This window comes from Manis pentadactyla, chromosome 4 (genome assembly GCF_030020395.1).
Source record: "Manis pentadactyla isolate mManPen7 chromosome 4, mManPen7.hap1, whole genome shotgun sequence".
Lineage (NCBI taxonomy): Eukaryota > Metazoa > Chordata > Mammalia > Pholidota > Manidae > Manis > Manis pentadactyla.
Window position 1 is genome coordinate 169,488,880 of NC_080022.1, and position 16,715 is coordinate 169,505,594.

The following is a 16,715-nucleotide window of genomic DNA, read 5'->3' on the forward strand; positions in this document are numbered from 1 at the left end:
TGAGAGCAAGAGTGAATTTGTGGGAGTCAGCAGGGAGGCTGTTGTGCCTGTCTAGAAGAGAGACAACGGTGGCTTATTTATTGCTTTTTTAGGAGAATGATTTAGTGAAATGTGCAGGGATGTTGGAGTAGTAGCACAGCATTAATTAGTTTTCTGCTGTGAGACAGAAGACATGGTGATAAAATACAATTTATTATTGATTCTTATGACATTTATAGTATGTATATGTTGCATTCATCTTTTCTAAGGGTTTATGTAATGAACACAGTGTTAATTATTCTATCTTAAACTGTTCATGTTTGACACATAACCTAATCAGGATGCTTTTAGACAGGGAGTAATCATATATTTTGTTAAGATATTCTTTTGTTCAAGACTCTTAACTTGTTTATGGGTAAGTAACTACTGTGTTGAACTCTCTTGTATAGATAAAAGAATTAAAGTAGTGGAAGGAGAAAGACTTGTTTAAGGTTGTTCAGTGAGTCAGTGGCAGAGGTGCCATGGAACCCAACCCCTACATAACCACTGGCTTCATATTTCATCTATGTGTTTACGGCAACTTCATGTGTGTTTACAATATTTTTGCAGATTTATTTATAGGTTGCTCCTTTCTCTATTTTTGGGTGATCTTCTCATTACCTGTTTCCCTGCTTGTTAGTTAGTGTTCATGGTTTGACTCCTGGTTTGGGGGAATTAGATTTATTCTTTTCCTATTCTCCTTTCTTTTGGTTAAGAATGATTGCTTTTAAAGGGGGTATTATGATTAGCATGTATAATGTGGGGGGGCATGGGGAGGGTTGTGCAACACAGAGAAGACAAGTAGTGATTCTACAACATCTTACTATGCTGATGGACAGTGACTGTAATGGGGTGTGTGTGTGGGGACTTGGTGAAGGGGAGAGCCTAGTAAACATAATGTTCTTCATGTAATTGTAGATTAATGATAACAAAATAAAAAAAATCTTAAAAAAAAAAGAATGATTGCTTTTTTCCATGCTTCCAGTTTCAAAGAATTTCTCACCCCTCTTAAAAAATCACCCTGATGATACTGTACCTCTTCCGTATCTTTGTTACCATGCGAATTAGCAGAAAGGACTTTGGCCTGGGGGTAAAGTCCCTGCTATACTTACTGTTAACTTATTGGGTGATTTTAACCTTCTGGTCTCAATTTTCTTAACACTGAAATGGGACTAATAATAATCTTCCTTGTAATTAATAGGGCTGTTGTGGGGAGTGAGCAAGTTAATGTACATATATGAGCTGTGTAATCTGTATATAATGTACATACATGAGCTATGTAATCAGTATGTTGTATATACACATGAACTATATAACTTTTTGCCATGTACACAGTGAGCTGTGTAATCAGTATGTGCTGTGCACATGTGAGCTTTGTCATCTGTAAACTGCAATGTGCAAATGAGGGCAGAGAGTGGTGATGATTGTAAGCACCCCTTGTCTGTGCTGAAGCCATGATCCCATAGGTCTGGAGAAAGAGGAAGTGAAGTTGTCAGGAGGTCACAACGGTTAGATAAAATATCTTAGCCTAACAGGCATACTTCTGTCTCCAGATGAATTCAGAAATAAACATTAACTGTAAGAGTTTGCATTTTATAAATACAGTCCATGTAAAGGTCAGTCTAAATTTACACTGATGAATGTTCTGGTTACCAGCTTTAAGTTCAAATTTTGATTCTGTCAACTGCTGCCCAACCCCTCAGGCTTCAATTCCACAATGTGAACTCAGGTTAATACCCTAATTGACAGGATTATTTGTGGGAATTAAATTAGATAATCCATGCATTACACATAAGAAGTACTCAGTGATGCCATTTTAAAAATATGTGTGTGTGTTAGAATATTTTATTTTGGTCAGGTAAAATAATCCTATATCACTCCATTTTCTGGCTTTGGATACAGTTTGTTGGGAAGTTATGTATTTTTTATAGAATGCTTTAAACTTACAGAATTCATTTCAGTATCTTTGGTGCCTTTTAAATTCTCAGTTTTCTGTATAAATTACATCCCAAATATAATTCCCAATTTGTTTGGTATATTTTTACTCCTACTACATTATCTGTTTAAAGTTGTTTGTATTTTAGGGTGGACACTGTTTCCACTCTGAGGAAGTTACCAGAATGTTTTATATGTTATGATGTGCTATATAACTGGGGTTTAAGGTAGGGTGGAGCACATGACCAGAATTATAATTCTCTTGTGTTACATAACTGGGGTTTAAGGTAGGGTGGAGCACATGACCAGAATTATAGTTCTCTTGCAGGAAGGCTTGAATTTGTCCTGTGTTTTTGGAGCAGGTGAAAGCCATTCCTCAGTGCCTTTGTTAGATCCCATTCCCATCCTTTCCTCCCATCCCTCTATCTTCCTTGTTTTCCCCATAGACTGACTCTTTTTTTTCTTCCACTTTATTCTCTCCTTTCTCCCCCAAAGTTAGAGGAGAGTGGCCATACGGCTGGAGGGACAGAATCATTCTAGCTAGTTGTCCTTTTTCTTTAACATCGAGATCATAAATCAATTAGGGAATAAATTCTTGCAAGGAGTCTATTGGTTAAAAAAGGAAGAGGCAGTTTTGCATGATAAGTAAAAATGTAGGGTCTGGAGTCACACAACCTGGGTTTGAATCCTGGCTCTGACGCTGACTATCAGTGTGACTATGGTAAGTCATAAATACCTCATGCCTCAGGCTCCTCATCTGTAAAATGAGTAGTGGTGCAGATAATGCACACGGAGAACACTGAACACGTCATCTGGCACATTGGAAGAACTCAGTAAATGTTAATTGTTGTTATTATTGCTGTAAAAAGATTAGCCCCAGAATGTTATGGAGTATGTTTACATCTTCAAACTATTAGTTAATGTATGAGCCTACATATACACTGTCTTTGTATCAGTTGTGTTCCCTGAGGCTTGAAGTACAACATGGAAGCTTGAACAGTTGGTGGATTTAAACACTCATGACTTTTTTACTGTATGTGTCAACCTCGTTTTGGTCTAGGTGTTTTATGAAGATAATACATGAGACCTCTCTGGTTTTCATTTGGTTTAATTGTAGGCAAGAATGATGGGCACAATGTGACTCCCCAGAGATGTCCATCTCCTAATACCCAGAAACTGCGAATGGATTATGTTCCATGGCGAAGGGAAATTAAGGTTGCAGAAAGAGTCAAGGTTGCAAACAAGCTGGCCTTAAAATAGGGAGATTATCTTGAATTGTTCAGGTGCACGTGTATAATCAGAAGTCTTTGAAAGTAGAAGAGAGAGTAGAAAAATTAGTCAGGGTCAGAGAAGGAGATGTGGTAAAAGGAGTGTTTGGAGTGAGAGATTGCTCGTTTTAATGATGGGAAGAGGACACAAGCTAAGGAGTGTGGAAAGCTGGAGAATTCAAGGAAATGGATTCTCCTCTAGCACCCCCAGGAAGGGACACGGTTCTGCCAACACCTTGATTTTAGTCCAGGAAGACCTTGTCAGACTTGTGAAATAGAGAACTATAAGATAAAAAGCTAATGTTTTGAGCCACTAAGTTTGTGTTAATTCATTACAGCAGCAATAGAAAATTAACACAGCAAAAGTGTGTGTGTGTGTGTGTGTGTGTGTGTGTGAGAGAGAGAGAGAGAGAGAGAGAGAGAGAGAGAGAGAGAGAGATACAAATAGGAATGCTAGTGGTTGATTTTTGCTGAAGCCTGTGCTGATATGAGTGTTCACTATTACCTCTTCCTGGATTGGGCTGGAAACCCTGATGAGTTGCTTTAAGGCTCACTGTCTTCAGAACTTACGACAAACACATTATTTTGGACAAAACTATTTGTGTTTCTGATTGGGCTATGTATATTATATTGTCAAATTTGAGTGATTAAGACCAGGGTGTTTGGAGGCTAGAGGACATGAATTTGTTCAAATTTTAACTTGACTGTTTACTAATTGTGTGATGCTGAGCAAGTTAGTTAACTTCTGTAAGCTTTGGTTTACTTATTACTAAAACAGGAATAGTAATGATATTTTAAGGTTTCTGTGAGGATTGAGTGAGATAACTCATGTAAAGCACTTAACAGTGTCTGAGGCATAATATTCAGTTGACTTTTAATTGACTAGAAAAAGTATTACTCCTTTACTTGTTGGCCATAGGAGGTCCTGTGGCTTCTGCACAAATCTAATTGCTTTGTATATTGGCTATACTATGTCGACTCTGAGATTTTTGTGGGAGACCTCCTGCTGCTTTCTCTACTGAGCCCGTAACCTGACTCCAGGAAACATCGGGGCCACAGTGTTCTATCTGAATGCCACTCCTATCTGAACTGTGCTGTCATTTCCATTCGCCACAAAAGGGACCCTAGTTACGGGGCTGGCTGGCTTCCCACTGTTCCCCTCCTTCTCTTGGGCCATCTTCTTCCTGTTGTCTGTCAGAGTATGAAGGTTGATATATTATGGGGAGTTCTTTTCCAACTGAATTCCATAACATTCTGGAAAATAGAAGAGTTGGACCTACATATGGTAAAAATTTCACTACGTACATGTGTATCAAAACAATTTAAATCTATACAATTTTTATTTTAAAAAAAGTAAAATAAAAAGGAAAGTTATCATCCTTAGTCTAGTACTTTCGTTAGTTATCAGGATGGCTTTGGGCATGATTATGCCATTGTCAGCGTGAGTGAAATACTTTATTAGCTTGACTGTGATCATTTTGCTAATGGAGTGTGAACTTCTGAGTAACACAGTGTTACTGGGTGATGCGTGCTCTAAGAGCTTTGCATGCATTAACTGATGTCATCATCTCAATTCTGCCAGGTGGATGCCATTAATAGTCCCGTTTTAGTGATGAGGAAGTGGAGAGTTAAGTAACTTGCCTAAAATCTTACAGTAGGTGGCAGGGCAGGGAATCAGATCCAGCTGGTCTAGCTTCAAGCATGTTTCTCACCATGTGATTCTGCTGCTTGACCAGAGATGGCTTACATTCTCTTCTGGCGTCTTCTACCTTAGTAGGGGCCACTTGCTCTGAATTTTCATTCTGGTCTCCTTTTCTGCCTCAAGTTACAGAGTTTTCTTAAATGGGCTGTAATTTTTATTTGCCTTCCAGTGAGAGATTTCTGTCTGCGTCTGCAAAGGCTCTGCTGGGGTTGGGGAGGTAGACAGTCTTTTGGGCAGTGGGGCAAAGGAGGAGGACGTCATTACTTTTCTCTGATGAGTCAGAGAACAAACACTCCTCACTGAGGTGCAGACAAAAGACCTTTATACTCTAACAGACAAGATAGGCAGTTCTCTATAGTCAACTACACAGATTTGGAGAAAATACAGCCCAAGTCTGTCTCTCTCTAGGTCTGCTGGCTCAGTAGAGTTAAGCTGTTTCTCCCAGAGCCGCAAATGTCAAGTGGGCAAGTACAGTCCTCCCCAGGGTAACTCTCAAGCACCTGCTGAGTTCACTGAGCCACCATGAAGAGCTATAATATGAGATTTTTACCCCTGGCTTAGAAGAAAGGCTTTCTTTATTTCTTTGTTGTTCTTTAGAGAAGGATGCAGAGAAGGGAGTCCCAAACCTGCTCTGTTTCTAGGAAATAGTGAGATAAATGTTAGCTTCGGATATTTTCTCCAGGTACCACCAGTATGTCCACCTTAGTTATGTTGTTCCAGATAGAGAGGGAGGAGAGAGAGAGAGAGGAAGAAGAGGAGAGAAGGAGGCAGAGAGGGGAAGAGTGGGAGGAGCAAGAAGACGCTATTGGCAACACCTTCATTAGGATATTTAGAAATATTGGCATATTCCATATTTTCTTATGTGCATGTAAATGGCGGTCTGAGGCTTAACAGCATCACCTAAGAAAACTCTCCAAATATAATGCTCAACCTGAAATGATAATTTGGTTACATAAACCTCTTCAATGTTGACAAATAGGGCTGTTCCCATTAGAACTGGGAGCGTGGGTTGTGCCCATGAAGATTGTGAATCATGCATGACCACAGTGACCAGGTATTTCCAGCCAGACCAATAGCCGAAAGATTTATTTCCTATAAGAAGCATTTGATTACAGCACTGGGACAATGCATTTCAGGCTTGCTTGCTCTGACGTGAACCCCCGGCTCTGTGCCATGGACGCTGGTTGCCTCAGCCTACATCCTTCCTGGCATGGATGGTGCTCTTCCTTCTCTTCTGGGATACTTTTCCCTTCCCCTAAACTTTAATCTCCTTTTCCCTCCCTCTCATTTGTAGAGGGCATTTGCTGTAACTCCCTCCTCTGGCTATGTTGGATACTGATTTAGCTTCCTGGTAAAAATGCAGACTTCTTATTGCCTTGCAAACATTTGACTACTCATAGACAAGGTCCTGCATATGGTTTTACATTCCTTTGTACAGAGAAGACACTTAAAAATATCTCTAAGCCTTTAAGTGGTCAAACCCTGTCTCTTCCATGCAGCTTATAACTTGCTTTTGTCATGGAAGGCATGTGAGATGTTTGGCTCTGAGTGGGAGGAAGAGATCCTATTTCTCGGATAAACTGAGAATGGCATTGCTGCATCAGCTTGAGGTTAGACTGAGTCCAGTGAGGTTCCCGAACCCTGAATCTTGTTGGAATTGAGACACAGAGCAGACTGAGCAGCTCTGGCTTCTCACCAGTTGGTTTCCCAATTAGCTTTGATGGTCCGTATGGGGTCCGCTGGGGACCGTTACTACACCAGCCACAAGAGAAGAAGGTAGGGAAGGAAATGACATATGACTGGTTTTCAGTTTAGGGGGGAAAACGCTCCCTTCTACCTAGCATTTTACAGTTTACAAGACTCATTACCATCATTATTCTATTTAATCCTTCCAGCATGGCAGGCAGGGCCTATATTATTATGTCCTTTTGCTCAAGGTCACACAAAGGCTGGATTGAGACTCTTTCCCGGGGTTTCTGAGTCCCAGCGCCATGCCCTTTCTACATGTCCATCCTTCAGCCGAGATAGTATGCAATCAAGTGCTGACCAGGGGTCATCTGGGTGTTCATTCAGACAAGAGATAAATTATTGATAGAAAAGAGGTCAGTCTGGGAGTGCTGCATTCCACTGGCTTAGTGTAGTTACTACGTGTCTGGAGGAAGTGAATTGCTGAGCTATGAGCTAAATCATGCTTTTGTCTTTGATGTGGGCATCAGCCATCAACTGATATCTGATGCATACCCTGAAACTTCAAAAATGCTTTATTGAGTAGAATTGTGGGCTTGATCATAGGAGATCTTGTTCTGTTCTTTTTTTTCCCCTGAAAGCCAAGCACTATTAAAACTTTAAAATCATGGCTGGATAACTATATTCATGGAGAAAGAATTTTAATATGGGATAATAAATGGCATAATTAGGTTGAAGACTGTAGCTAAAAGCAAAGCTTATATAAAAATAACATTTGCATAGTGTTCTTCAGCGTACCAAGCAGCATAAACGATTTCATTTGATCTTCACAATAACCCTGTCAAGTAGTCATGATACTTGTTTAACAAATAAGAAAATTAAGTTTGATGAAGGCTAAAGGTTTTGCACAGGGTCACAGTTTGTAAGTGACAAAGTTAGGGCTTCAGGTCTTTTGACTTCACATTCTGTGTTCAGTTTGGAATTATTTACTGAAACCTCTGGAAAATAATTTTTGTAGGGAATGATTAAAACACTCTTTCACCCTACTACAAGAAGCTTTGATGATGGTTGGTATGTAAACGACGCCTTCTCACACTGGGACTGCCTCATGTTTATAAGTAATGATCATTTGTGATGACTTTTCTGCGAAGTCTGTGGATATCAATTCTGTCATTCTCTGATGGGTAGACTGAAGCAGGAATCTAAGCTATTATTTTCATGGTCACCAGTTGCAGGGTGGGTTATGTCTTGAGAATTCCGGCTACATGTGCCTTGTCAAATACTCTGAACCAACTCCCATTCTCTAAAGAACAGAAAGAGAAATAGCAAACATTTAATGAAAGGATCCATGCTATTTCTTCAGAATTCTCTAGATTGACTCCTCACAACTATTCTTGACTCTTGAAAATATTTGGAGAGCCTAATGACTCACAAAATTTCGAAGAACATGGACTTATTTAAAAATATCTTCAGAAAAATACAGTAGGAGAGTATGGATAAACAGACAGCAGGATTCAGGGTCATGACTGTCTATTCAAGGAAATGAAATATTAAAGTTCTTTTCTCCTATTCATCCTGTTTGCATATAGGCTTTTTTCAATATCCAAAGAGGGAGTTTAGAAAGGAAGGTTGTAGCTTTTCACCTTTATGTGCCATGGCCAAAAACAATCCTAGAACTTGTCTGACTGGCTCTTATGAGGAACATAAGTAAACAAGGGCTGAGTAAACAAAAGAGAAACCTGCCCATCGCTAGCGAGTCAAGTGATGTAGGTCACCTTCCTGGGCATACAAGTCAGCATCTGTCCCTCAGATAAATGGGAAATGTGCTTCCAGAGAAATGTCAGTTATTATTATATTGGCTGCAGTGATTTAGGGAAGGATCAGAATAAAAGATATTCTATCTAGCCATGGGGACCCCCTGTAGTAGTAAGAAACTAAGTACCTTAAGGGACGGGGGAGTTTTTAAGACTTTCTGGCAGGAGCAAGTACTGACCTCTCTTTCATGAATGAGGGTCACGCTCATCACCTTGAGATGTTAGACTTAGGCAGCTCTGGTGATGAAGCAAGGCTGCACATGCTCGTGAGAAGAAATGACTTTCCCATCCTTAATCTCCTTGGTGATGGTGCAGATTTTAACCAGTATTCGAGGCAGGGCTCTGCAGACATTGCAAGCCTTGTGTATCCCACAGGGGCCTGAGGATGATATGTCAACTGGGGCTGTGCATTCCATGGCCCTGGCTTTACTGGATGTGCACATAGAAGGCTCACATTTGGCGGCACATGGGTAACAGGGAAGCCTAGAAGAAAACAGAATTTTACCTGTGATTGAGCAAAGGCAACAATGGCAATGGAGAAAAAATGGCAGTGGTTAGTTTTTCAACACACATCACTCAGAAAAAGTACTTGCAAATGCTTATCCATTCATTTTGTACTGTTTTTAGTGGAAGAAAAAGGATCAGATCAGATCTATGGAAAAGCAGCATTCTAGGTTTCAGAAGTATTAGATTACGTGAGCTGCCATTGTAGTGAATGCCGCCGCACTGTGGGAGAGCATCGCGCCCAGAGTCAGACTGGGGTGGTGTCCCGCTGCGACGTTCACCTGCTGTGATCTCAGGTCAGTCAGTTCACCCTCCCCAGCTTTAGTTTTTCATTTGTAGAATGGACAGAATGGGAACAAAACTCATAGGATCAGCAGTGATAAGGGACAAGTCTAGGGGCTTTTTTCATCTGAGGAAAGAAAGTTAATCAGATATTTTTCTTATTAGAGAATTAGTCACAATACTACTGGTGACCTGAACCCCATCTGCAGAAGAGTCCTCTGTGCTTCATTGGGAAGTTCCCAAGTGCTTTCTGGATGTCTATAAATAAGTAATGTAGAGAATTGGAGTTAGAGGCAGTTAAGAGTAAGAACTCTTTTTAGAAAAGCATCATCTTCCTTTGTTGGTTCAGGGCAGTTTGGTGTATTGTAGCCCCTCAAGGTGACAGCAGTGTTTAGCATTGTGCTAGTATAACGTGTTGAAAGAATGCTGTGAACAGAGTTTATGGATTATTTTGGGGAGGGACTTGTAATTGAATTTGGCATGTTAGTTTGGACTAAGATGCTTTAAAAGCTCATGCTCTAGGTCACTTCCTTATGGGTTGCTGAGCTTCTTATCACTTTAAAACATTACAACTTGTGTGAAAAAATGATGCGGAAGAACACATGTCTCTGTGCTGCTTTCGGCATCACAACAGGTGGCTGGACAGTATCAGGAGCTTCAGCCTGAGCAGAATGTTCCTCCAAAGGGAGCAGGCTTGTCCTGTTCGATATCATGAAATTCAGGCTTTCTTCTCAGTAAGGGAAAATCAGTAAGTCACTGGGTATGTTTGAATGTTTGGGAAAACCACTTTTTCCCTAGTAACTTTTAAAACTGTAAGGAGCAAACCAACCCAAAAGGAGTTAACCTGGTGCATTGGCTCTTCCAAACCACTCCTCTCAGCTAACACCTCAAATTTGGATGAGGCTATGGTTGTGGGTCTACAAACGGCCCAGCGTGAGAGAGTATGTGGAATATATTCAGAGACCCCAGCACAGGCAAGAAGATCAAAGCACGTGCCCCCTGTTGCCAGTTGCAGTACATACGTGTGTGAGTATCTTTCTCATAGAAGCTGTTTTTATTTTACGTACTCGACATCCGAGCTCTCCAGGAGGCTGCGGTATGTGGCAATCTCACACTCCAGCCGGGTCTTGACATCCAGCAGAATCTCGTATTCTTGGTTCTGTCTTTCCAGGGCACACCGGATCTCTGTGAGCTGAGCCTCCAGGTTATCAATCAGACACTGGACCTGGGCCAGCAAGGCCGAGTAGCAGGCCTCCGTCTCCACCAGGATGCATTCCTGGGAATCTCTCTACGAGGGAAGAATGTAGGATTTATAATGAGGCTCCTTTGAGCCCAGGTCACTTGTGATCTGTATCATTTTAAACAATGGTTTCTTTGTGACAGAAATTGCCAAGCCCTCTTTTTACTTTCTAAATAAATAAATCCAAGAACAAAATTATCAACTATGTGAAACAGTAGTTCCCTTTGCCCTCTTTATTTTTTTTTGCCTCCCTTTAAGTTTTTACTTCTCTTTCTGTTTCTTAATCACCTGGTAATCTCCTACCACAATCTCCTACTTAGGAGAGAAAAAAAAATTCCAACTTATTTCATACCAGGCATTTTAGAAAATGGCACCTCATTCTATGAATGTTTTTACCTTAAAAAGGAAGAGCAACGTTTAGCCATAAACAATTCCTTCACTAGATCAATACCTGTATAAGTACAATATGAGAGTTGAAGCTTTTATAATTAACGTTCTTTCCTGATCTGTTGTTCTGTAAGCTTATAGATAATGAAATTTTAGATTTCATAACCTATTACTTGCATGATTTTCCCAATTTTTATAGGTGAGAAAACTGAGGTTCAGAAGGTTAAAGAGATGCCCATAGTTGCATGATTAGCTGGCAACAAAACCAGCTTGGGAGCAAGGTCTTCCTAACACCCTTTATACCAGAGCACTTAAATAATTTCCTGCTTCAGGGAGGTGATACATTGAAGCAGAATTGATTCCAGCTTCGGAACCTGAATTCTGGCTCAGGCTCATTTTTTTCTGTGACTTTTGACAAGTTACTTAATGCCTCAGGATCTCAGCTTCTCCATCTATAAAATTTAATTTGGCTTGGGAAAATCACCTTAGCTCTCTGAGCCCCACAAAGTTCTTTTTTGGCCATAGCCCCTTTATAACAAACAAAGGAGCTGTTGTTCTGAGGGACACAACTTGGGAAACATTATAACACACAGGTCAGAGGCTGTTGCCATCATTGCTGTCCTAGGCTTGGCCAGCTTGACAGGTACCATTTGGTGCAGGGCCTGTAGTTCAATCTCCAGAGCGTTCATGGTGCGTCTCAGCTCAATGACTTCTTTCTGGCAGCACTGCTGCTGTTGAGAGCTGGTCACCACCTGGTGGTTCAGCTCCTCCATCTGAAACATTGTCGAAGACCATGAATATAATGAAGGAAAACGTGAGAGACCAAAGGACCCTTGGAAATGCAATGTCAACTTTGTGTTTTTGGCTTTCCTATCCTCCCCACCTGTGTGCTGAACCACTGCTCCACTTCTCTGCGGTTTGTCTCTGTGATGGACTCATACTGGCATCTCATTTCTTGTAGAACCCGGTTTAGATCAACAGAAGGGGCAGTGGTCACTTCAATGTTGAGTCTGTCCCCAAGCTGGCTCTGTAAGGAATTGATTTCCTTTGGAAAAAGAAAGAATGTGAAGTCACTTGGTGAACAGATGACCCCCCTTGAGTTCTTGTTTCAGTCTGACAGTAATAATTTAGCTTAATTGCATCTGAAATATAGCCCACAATAAAGGAAAACATGATTTATAGGTGCTATTTGAGATGCTTTAAAATGACTTAAGGGTATTTCCAATATGACTATGTGTACAATATGATAAATATGTGCAACACTGAGAGGTATTGTCTAGCAAGATCAGGATTTTACAGAATTTAGATAATTTCCAGGGATGGACAATGAGAAGTAGAATTTATAATGAGAGGCCATAGTGTCTATAGTGCCAATATATGCTTATGCTAATAGTGATTTACACCAGTAGTGGCAAAAGTCTGTAAAAGGATGCCTCCGAGAAGATGGGAAACCTGTGAGGACAAGAAAATTGGGTAGCTCCCTTTTCTTGGAAGAGCTGGAGAGGGCAGTGGAGGCGTCACATACGGTGGTATAGACCATGGATTTGAAACACACTGAACCCATGGCGGCAGCAGTAGTTATTATCAGGGCTAAAGTAGAGTAGTATTTGTGGAGACATCCTTTGTCAAGTTCAACTCAAAGGAATTCACCTATTTCTAGAAGCTTAACTTGTAAGGACTCCCTTGCTCCTTCTCTAACCTCTTCATGGTTGTTTTGGAGGCAAAGGAGCTCCTCCTTCAGAGACTGGGCTTGAGCTTCCAGGTCAGCCTTGGCCAGGCTCAGTGCGTTCAGGATCTGCTGTAGGCCGTTGGCATCTGCCTCCACTAGCTGGCGCAGAGACACCTCAGCTTCGTACCTGTAAAAATGAGATGTGAAAAGAGAGGCATAAGATGTAGGCGGTGTAAATCAAGCCAGGCAGAGCTCCCTTGTGCATTTTCCTCCAGGCATCTCATTTCTTGTATTTCCATTGTGGGTTTTATTCCTTTTAGAGGTGAAGCCATCTGATGAAATCACCACCTAATTATTAATCCTAAATTCGTTTGCCACCTTGATGACACGCTGCTGTTCTTGAGATGAGGGGATTTATCCCCCTCCTGCCCTAGAGGAAATGGCGTGGAAGTGGGAAGAGCCCTGGATTAGGATTTAGAAAGCTTGCGTCCAAGTTTTAGCTGTCTTTTGTACTGTTGTATATCTTTGGATAAGTAACCAAAGCCCGTTAAACCACAGTTTCCTCACCCTACATGAGGTAACAATGTATTAGCCCTACCTATCGTGCAGATGGGTTCGTAGGTTAGAAACTATAGGTAAATATATATACATGTGAGTGGTTATTAATCATTTATTGAATTTGAAGGTCTTTTCTGGGCTAGTGCCAACATGGTATGGGGGTGAAGGGTTAGTAGATTTGGGGATGATCTTGTTAGGAGTGCTTAGCGTCAGACACAGGGTGAATTCTGTCACACGTGACAGTGTTGGGTGGGCTTACTTGGCTCTCAAGTCATCAGCAGCCAGTTTGGTGTTGTCAATTTGTGAGACCAGCCTGGAATTCTCAGTCTTGGTACACAAGATCTAGAATTAAGAAATTGCACACACAAATGAGACAAACACCAGGATCTCCTTTGAAAGCCAAGGGCGTGTGTGTGTTTTGGCCAACGGGAGGCCTAGTTAGACTTTCATAGCTAAGCTCAGGAAGCTGGAGAAACTTTGGAAAGTCAGAGTTTTTGTTCTTTTCCTAAACGACCAGCAAAAGTTACTTCAATAAAAACTTTTTTGTTTTACTGCTAAAATACAAAATCCATCCTAAGTTTGTGTAACATATCACGATCCTTTGGAATGTAAACACTGTGAAGGCAGGGAGTTTTTAGTTCACCAATGTTGTTTCAGAGCCTAAATAATGTCTGGTGCCTTGTTGGTGCTCCGTAAACATTGCTGACCAAATAAAACTGAATAAATCCAGCATGTGTAATAGCAGCATATCACTCTGAATAAGAAACTTAGGTTTGGTGTTTGAAGAATCTATTTAAACAGGTTAGAGATGATGAAATGAAATCAAACAATGAAATGAGCATAAAAGGGGAAAGAAAGCAGGGGTGATACTTGCAAATTGGATAAAAACCAAATTGTTCAGGAATTTTTCAAAACAAAACTCAGTTTCCAGGATCCCTGTTCCCGTTTTTTTTTTTTAAAGAAATGACAGCAATGGGTTGTTAGCACATCGTGGTCTAGAGCGATCTGGTTATGACAGATAAATAAAAAAGTACGAAACTCCAAATATTGCCTCAAGATGACAGTTTCATTCAAGAGATTTTCTTATTCTACAAAATGGTTATTTTTAATAGGCATTTAAGTTGTTTTAATAGGCATTAAAGGAACTAAAAAAATTAAAGTCTAGCAAATGATTATTGCTTGGAGAGCACTGGTTCACAGCTATCAAGCTGGGGACAGGTTCCTCAGAATCTTACCTTCTGCTGGAGCTCCTCAATGATAGCATAGTAGGACAGGTAATCAGGACAAATGACAGGGAGCTCTCTGTTACACTCTGCCTGGATTTTACACTCCAGTTCAGTGTTTTCTTGTTCCAGCATTCGCACTTCTTCCAGGTAGTTAGCGAGGCGGTTGTTCAAGACTTGCATGGTCTCTTTCTCATGACTGTTGATGCCTTCGCAATACCAGCCACAACCATCCGGAGAGGGGCAGGTATTGAAATCACTTATTAAGCAGATGGGCATGAGACAGAAGCAAGAAGTGGGTTGGCAGCCTGGGCACTGGGGAGTTCTTAGAACATGGCCAGTTGGTTGGCAGCAGTTGGCTTCAAGACCATCATTCTGGCAGCCGGTGTTGGAAGAGATGGTCCTAAAATTTGTAATCCTGGAGCAGCTTTGGCAGGCTGTGGAAGAAATAGTTGTTATACAGCTGTTGGTATCCATAGTGTGTGCCCAGCTTTGGTTTATGTCAAAGTCTGTGGTCCTCTGGATTGAAAGCTCAAGCAGCCACCGCTGAGTCAGTTCCAAGGCTCCTGGCTTTTTCCTCTTGGAGGTGCTTTTATAGCCTTTCCTCTTGGGGGTGTCACAGCAGGCAGGATGTTTTGCTTTTAATATTTATATCAAATTCCATAGGAACATCTCATTAGTCTGCTTTTTACTTGCCTGAGAAGAGTTACTTGTCTCATAAAAATGTGCATTTAGGCTGTTACTAAGTTATGACCCATCGAAACTACTACTTGTCATTGGATCCAGAGCTTCATGTTGCGTCTTCAAAAGGAACTGTCATCTCAGTTTTAACAGCATCCATTTTTAAGGAGGTGTGAGTGTATTAAGTTCAGTGAGTCCTTGCTGACCTCTCTACTTGGCATCGTGCTTGATTAGGGATGAGTCTCCATCCTTCTTTTCCTTTCTTCCCAAGAAAAGGGAAACTATTCATATCTAATAATTGTTGGTAAACTTAGAAATCATGTTTTATTTTGTTCTAACCAGCTGATTTTCCCATTTCCATTGTTCAGACATTGTTTTCAGTGGTTGAAATCTTTGCTTTTTATGTATAATTTATTCTTAGTTAAGCCATCATCATTATCAATTAATTTGTTTTGGGTTGTTTGGTTAGCTATATAGTACACAGTAATCTAGATTTGTATCATTGATAATTTTGGTCTATCCTTTTGCAGTGACCGGAGTTAAAAGCATATATTCATTGTTATGCAAGTGTAAATCTACTACACTACTGCAAAGTAGACATGTATCTGATGTCCTTCAGATTTTAGAAGTATCGATCATTGTCGGAAGGCGTGAAGGAAAGACCATTTGGCAAGTCCAAGCGCACTATTGTTACAAAGCTTGAACCCTCCCACCCTCCCACCATTTAGAGCAGGACAGCTAACCCAAGAAGGGGTCAGATCTAGACTTAACCTATGTCTTAAACTGTAATGAAAGGCTAAAAATAACATAAAAGCCCCCAAAGTGGCCATGCTATCTTAAAGATTTTTCCTACTTCAGTTACAGTTTGATTTTGCATAAACCCAGGCTGAAAATATTTTAAATTCCTAAAATACAAATAGACTAGTTAGTGCATGCAAAATGTTGTATATCATGGCGGGTAGTCATATGTACTTTTCTGAGAGGGAATTAGATATATAGCTCATTGGAAATTACTAAAGATGCTGAAGGAAACTGTTAAATAAAAACATTTTTTTTTTTTTGCCACAGTCTTAACCAAGGCAGAAAGAAACTATTGGAAAGGCAGAGAACAGGTAGACAATAGACAGAGACAGTGAGATTTATATGGTAGCAACTTCTAGGTGGCTGAGATTTGTGATTGTATGACACTACAGTATTAAATTTCTTCATGATTTCATTATTAGAGGAGTAATGGGGTTTGAACAATATTTCATGGGTTTATCTTGAAAATATTTTAAGTATTTTCACTACTTTTTATTGTTAAATCAGGAAAGTGCCATGTAAACACAACTAGAATAAAATTTGAGGTCTGAAACTTGACTTTTCTTTAAACCTATCCTGTATTAAATATTACTGTTATTATGTATTTTATTTCTGGGTGCTCAAAAAAACAGAAATAGAAAAGTAAAGGGAGAAGTTTTCTCCAGCTTCCACTGTGTGTTTTTGAACAAAGTTTTAAATTTTGAAGCAATTATAGATTCATAAGAAGTTACGAAAATAGTACAGAGAGGTCCCACACATCCTAGTTTTCTCCGATGATTATATTTTTCTTAATAGAACTGTTGTAAAATCAGGAATTGACATTGATACAATGTGTATATAGTTTTTTCCACAAGTGTAAATTCATGTAACTACCACCGCAACCAAGATAATGTAACTATTCAGTCACCACTAAGCAAACCTTCCTACTGTGCCTGATTCGTTCTCCA

General features: G+C 40.3%; 1 protein-coding gene and 1 long non-coding RNA gene across 2 annotated transcripts in view; one reads left to right on the top strand and one right to left on the bottom strand.

The window, feature by feature from the left end:
- Nucleotides 1-16,715, top strand: part of LOC118911155 (uncharacterized) — a 118,587-nt gene that overhangs the window by 95,149 nt on the left and 6,723 nt on the right. The window lies entirely within an intron of this gene.
- On the bottom strand, nucleotides 3,615-16,616 carry KRT39 (keratin 39). Its single transcript, XM_036882824.2, has 8 exons — nucleotides 14,299-16,616; nucleotides 13,323-13,405; nucleotides 12,536-12,692; nucleotides 11,720-11,881; nucleotides 11,484-11,609; nucleotides 10,277-10,497; nucleotides 8,603-8,906; nucleotides 3,615-7,912 (listed from the first exon to the last, which is right to left on the bottom strand). The coding sequence occupies exons 1-7, from the start codon at nucleotides 14,761-14,763 to the stop codon at nucleotides 8,651-8,653; spliced, it is 1,470 nt and encodes a 489-aa protein (XP_036738719.2). The 5' UTR covers nucleotides 14,764-16,616; the 3' UTR covers nucleotides 3,615-7,912; nucleotides 8,603-8,650.

Coding starts and splice junctions, on each gene's coding strand:
- KRT39 (XM_036882824.2), bottom strand. CDS start 14,763: ATGGATACCAACAGCTGTATAACAACTATTTCTTCCACAGCCTGCCAA. Junction 12,693..13,322: donor GCTGATGACTTGAGAGCCAA/GTAAGCCCACCC, acceptor TCATTTTTACAG/GTACGAAGCTGAGGTGTCTC. Junction 11,610..11,719: donor AGCAGTGGTTCAGCACACAG/GTGGGGAGGATA, acceptor ACAATGTTTCAG/ATGGAGGAGCTGAACCACCA.